This window comes from Oreochromis niloticus, linkage group LG9 (assembly GCF_001858045.2).
Source record: "Oreochromis niloticus isolate F11D_XX linkage group LG9, O_niloticus_UMD_NMBU, whole genome shotgun sequence".
Classification (NCBI taxonomy): domain Eukaryota; kingdom Metazoa; phylum Chordata; class Actinopteri; order Cichliformes; family Cichlidae; genus Oreochromis; species Oreochromis niloticus.
The window spans coordinates 14483208-14488810 of NC_031974.2; the positions used below are offsets into that span (position 1 = coordinate 14483208).

Genomic DNA, 5603 nt, shown 5'->3' on the forward strand with positions numbered 1-5603 from the left:
TTTTAGTCTTACTTAGATTTAGAGATAGTTTATTCCTGTCAAACCATTTTTTTTAATTTTGCACATTTCTGATGTAATTGTATCCAGCAGCTCCTTTAGATTCCCCCCAGAACAAAAAATATTTGTGTTGTCTGCAAATAATACAAATTTTAATTTATCAGATGCCTTACAAATATCATTTATATAAATAATACATTTTAAAATGCAAAAATATGAAACAACACGCCCCAAACTGTCAAAGCTGAATAATAATCAAGAATGGATCTCTTCAGTTTTGAAACGCTTTCCAGGAGAAGTCGCAATATATCCATAATGTCCTTAAATATCCTGCCTATGAACACAGCTCAGGATTACATGACGTTTATTTCTTAGTGCAGCTGAGTTTGTGTGTTTCTGTGTATTGTAGAAAACTATAACACTGTTGTTAGCGTTTAGAAATTGCAGGTTATAAAACAGTATGAATGTGTTTAAAACATGGCGGTGCAGCATTTATCACTGTCAACTCACAGAAAGAAGGTCCTGGGTTTGAATCCGCCCGCCGGCTGGAGCCTTTCTGTGTGGAGTTGGCCTGTTCTCCCTGTACCTGCGTGGGTTCTCTTCAGATACCCCAGCCTCTTCTCACAATCCAAACACATGCATGAATGACTGTGTGTCTCTGTGTTACTCCTGTGATAGACTGCTAACCTGTCCAGGGTGCACCTTACCGTTCACCTCCTGGCACCTGCATAGGCTCCAGTCTCACCACAACTCTGGATTGGATAAGTGATTAGGAAAAAAGGAGATTTTCAAAGGTAGTAAATTTTTTTTTTATGTGAATTTTTTCACATGAACATAAACTACAGAAGCATTAGAGCGACACCTTGTGGTCTCTCTTCCCAGCTGCAAATAATAATCCTTTGATTTGAATCATATTCTTCCTCTGCAGCATAAACACTCAGACTCTTGGACTCTGACCATGAGTGACGTGAAATAAAGAAATAAAAATGAAAATGTGTCTAATGGTCAATGGAGGAATCTACAAAATCTGTGTTAGTTTTGATGTCAGCTACACACCTCAAAGTTTTAAGACCGCTTCCTACACCTTTGCAACAATATTAATACTTAACAAATTCTGTCTAATGGCAGAAATATAAACACACGGAACAAGAGAGGGACACAGAGAGACTCAAGGTTGGTCAAATACCTTTCATTTTATTTCTTTTTTGCCACGTGGTTACATTCCTTTGTGTTTTACAGCAGCATAGAAGCTGTGAGTGAACGTGCAAATTCAGAGCTAAAATTCAGAGTCTGATCAAAGCTAACCAGAAAGAAAAAGGAAAGGCTTGTTTATGGACTGGAATATGTTGCTTTAATAGCATCGCTGAAGGTTTATGCCAAAGGACGGTCGCACACAAGCATCACTTCATGCCTTTGGACTTTTCAGGGCTCCAGATTTCTTCGCACTCTTTGTTCACCACCAGTTTGCCGTCATTGGTCAGTTGAAGACGGCACATGTTGGCGAGAGGTCCGTAAGAGTTTGTGCTCCACCTAGGCGTGTTACAATTGTTGTACATGACCAGGTTGCAGTCAGCCTGCATGCACAGACGGACAGCATCTGATCCATAGGTGTCCGAAGCCCACAAAGGCTTCCAGCCATAGATGACAAAGTTACCATCATCCTGCAGCCATAAATTATACTTTAGATAACTGTCAACACGCATGACTGGGAAACAAGGCTTTTATGAGCTTCTGAACTGATTTAAATTAGTCACCTGAAATATAGCTTTGTACTGCTTGTTGTTGGACACCAGGTAGTCTCCCCTGCGGAGCTCATCATTTTTGGACAAGAAGTTTCTGCTCATGATCCTAAAAGGAGAGAATATAAACGAGCTTGTATCCACAATATGAATTTAAAAGCACCAGTAATGTGTGAATCCATCAGTCAGTAGAGATACGTGGAATACTTACAGTTTTGAATATTTCACACCAGCCGGTCTGCAAGCAGAAGAGAAGGGAAGTGTTAAAATTGAAAGCACATCACTCCATCTTTATATCATCTTGACTGGGGGTGGAGCGACAGTCACTGGCCTTTACAGTAAAGGGATTGCATTTCCTGAGAAGTGCTTTTTGTTTCTCTTTTTAATATCTGATCGTATCTGGCATCTTTTCCAAATAGAATTGTGATCTGAATGCGCTGTGGTGCCGAACACATTCTGCTTTTGCAAGAACAGAATCAGAATCAGAATACTTTAATAATCCCTGAGGGAAATTATGCAGCCTACAATCTCTGTAGGCTGCTATTCATGTGAATCTTTTATCTGTTTAGTTTTTATTTCAGATATTACATTATAATATCAGTCAAGGAAAGAAAAAAAGTAGGTGGTGGCGGGTGTGGTGGGTGGCTCGTCTCCAGGGGAAGAGTGGAGCAGCGGGTTCAGGGTGTGGTGTGAGGGGAGGCTGATCTTCACAACTGGTGAACATCATCTAATCATACCTTTCCTATTTTAGTAGTGGCCAGGGCTGGAGAGGAGAGATCTGATTGGAGCTGGAGGAGCTGGCAGCAGAGAACAGAGAGCCTGAGATGAGTTTATAAGGTCAGGCTTGTTTCTCCCTAAAATTCAGCGACAGGGATGAATCATCACACATATACCATCTTGGATCATCGGTAATAAATTACAGTTGTAATACTGGCAGAATTTTGTTGCACAAATATGACTCTACAGTTAATTATTTTCTTGACTTTTTGAAGTGGTGCTGGGGGTGGATGAGTACTACTGTTCAGCAGTTGGGCGATTGTGTGTGCATCTGTGTCTTTGTGTGTCATTAGTGGGTGGGTAGTGGGTGAGTGAGTGACTGAGTGGCTTGGGTGTCTGTGAGCCTAGATCTGGGGCTTACTGAGCCTTGGCCCCTTTGGGATATGGTCATGGAGGGAGGGGTTCCCTGGGTTGCGTATCTGGACTTTCTGGCACGGGCTGCTTCCTTGGTCCTTGGTTGCTTGGACCATGTGAGTGGCTCTTGAGCTAAGAACAGGAGCCTTTTCACGGACTCTCACCCTTTGTCCGTGGGCGCCCCATCTGGGGTCTGCCTCATCTTCCTGATGGGATGAATGTGTCACATGTTTTAACTTTGCATGTGTTGCTGTGCTTTGCATTTGTTTTTCTTGTTGAGTGTTTTTATACTTGCACTGATTGCATGTTTTTTTTAGTGTGTATATTTGTTAACGTGTGCCGGAGAGACTCCGCCCAGTTCTGATTGCTAAATGGACACACCTGGGAGGTCACAGGGGCCAATAAGAGGGCCTGGCAGAACAGAGTCAGGGGGAATATAGATGTACAGATACCAATGTCAAAATCTGAAGGGAAAAGTATAGTTTGGACAGAAAGTAAGAACTTCTGGCAAATGGCATGGGATACTGACACAAAAGGGAGACATTTATATAGGGTGCAAAACACAATAGAAGCTGAGAGGAGTAGCGGATTAAAGAGACAGGAGGAGGTTATTATCAGTAGAATACGAACAGGCCTCTGCTTTTTAAATGGTACTCTTTTTAAGATAGGGAAACATCCGAATGGGTTGTGTGATGGGTGCAATGCTATGGAGATGGCTGAGCATGTGCTTCTTAGTTGTAGGAAGTATGCAAGTCACAGGAGGGTGATGAGGGGTGAAATGAGTGGTGGAAGGGAACTTACGTTTGAACAAGTGGTTGATAAGTTAAGTCATGGTGAAGGGAAAGGGGTGGTTTTTCGTTTTTTGAGGAATTCTGGTCTCATTAAGAGGATCTGAGGACTCAGGAGTGACGGAAGATTAAAGCCAGGAGATGGCAGTAATGCAACAATTTTGGATGCAAGCTGCCGTTAAACTTGAAAGAAGAAGAAGAAGAGTCAGGGGCTGTGTCCCAATAGGGCTTTGGAGTTGACGTCACGCCGCAGTGCAATGTGGGATCGCGGCGCCATGTCAGAAGGCAACAAATCAAAACAAACACACTGTGTTGGAAGCGTTACTGCCAAAACCATGCTTAAAATCAGCGCAAAAGACAAAGGGCTGTATCGCGACCGATTGCGCCCAGACGCCAAGAGACGGTACTTGGAAAAAATAGCGTGCATCGGTAATGTGGACCCGTATGAAAAAAGGCAGTGGAGTGGAAACCCAGACAGCCTACCGCCGTTGTCCTATCCCGATATCTTCGCATACCTTGTCTGTGGAGTCAGCGTATAGGGGAAATCATTTTCGTAATTATAAATCCCTGGAGGCGCACATCTGATTCACAAACGGTTGGGTACAAGATTTGGCCGTTTTTAAGCCTCCACGTTGTGAGTACGTTCACCATATGACCAAGATACAGCCAGAGGTTCCACATAACATTGACTTCTCCTCAGCAGCTGCCCCAAAATTTGCTCTAGATGAACGATTCACGATTGATGCCAGCTGTGCGTTGCCATGTAAATAGTTTGCATTTCATGTGTATGTACTTGCTAAGTACATGTGAACAGATCTTGAATAAAAAAAATAAACATACTTTTCTTTTCTGTTCTATTGAAACCACTTTACAGAAAGTACAATTATTTATAATGAACTGTACATGCAACACAGCAGCGTGGTCCGGTACACGCTTCGTGGTCCCATATATCCCACAATTCATAGCGCGGCGGTGGGTGTGGATAATTTTGCCGCAAAATACGGCAGAAGGGAGCGGCCGAAGAATGAACTTTCAAAAGTAAGTACTGAATATGATGTCACTTAATTATGTGCAAATGTTTAATAATGAAGAACATTAAAACATTACTGTTGGCCACATGTCGCCAAAGTTATGTGACATTAGTGATGTTTGTACTTTCAGCGTTAACTTGGTTTTAAAGCCTCTACTTCAAAATATATATATAGTTGACCTTAATCTTACAGAGAATGTGATGATTTTATGGATAATTAAAGTCAGTCATATATCCACAAACACAACAAGCTGAAAGTCAGTGATGCTGCTCGGTTTGCAGTCCTGAATATGACGGCACAAGCAGGATTCACTGCACTGTTAATGTTAGCTATGTTATATTGCTGCCTCTGTTCGGTGGTGTCGAGCTAAACGGACTTTAACGTGTGTTTGAACGAGCTGACGGTTCACTCGTTAAGCTGAAAGAAAGATGCTTTAATCACAGGAGTCACACATGTGTCCACTGGACCATCTGGGAACTCTTCTTGTTCAGCACTCGTAATAACACAAACACTAAATCCTCCTTCTCTTGTGCTGTTTTGTAGCAGTGTGTACACCTGAGACTGTCACCTGTCTGTCTGTCCTGCACTCTCTCTCTGTTTCTTTCTCTCTGATTGTGGAATAAAAGTATGAACATGTATTTATAAGTTAGACTTGTGTTTGAATCTTGCAGCTTATCACACATTTGATTTCCATGTGTGACAACTGCAAGTGTCCAGAGTGAGGACAGACTGAGGGACCCACTGCTGCACATCATCTGTGAGGCTTTGCACCCCTGATGATCCACCAGGACAAACTCAGCAGTGTGTGAGGAAGAGGAGGAGGAAGAGCCAGCAGCAGCTGACAGATGGAGAGAATAGACAGACTGTTCCCTGTTTGTGAAGGACTGCTAGAAAAGTTTAACATAACTAATTGTCTG

General features: G+C 42.5%; 1 protein-coding gene across 1 annotated transcript; it reads right to left on the reverse strand.

Moving 5' to 3' along the window:
- Positions 1–1199: 1199 nt before the first annotated feature.
- Positions 1200–2018, reverse strand: LOC106098870 (mannose-specific lectin-like). The gene is made up of 3 exons (XM_013276694.3): positions 1948–2018; positions 1752–1845; positions 1200–1658 (listed from the first exon to the last, which is right to left on the reverse strand). The coding sequence occupies exons 2-3, from the start codon at positions 1839–1841 to the stop codon at positions 1398–1400; spliced, it is 351 nt and encodes a 116-aa protein (XP_013132148.2). The 5' UTR covers positions 1842–1845; positions 1948–2018; the 3' UTR covers positions 1200–1397.
- Between the last annotated feature and the right edge of the window lie 3585 nt (positions 2019–5603).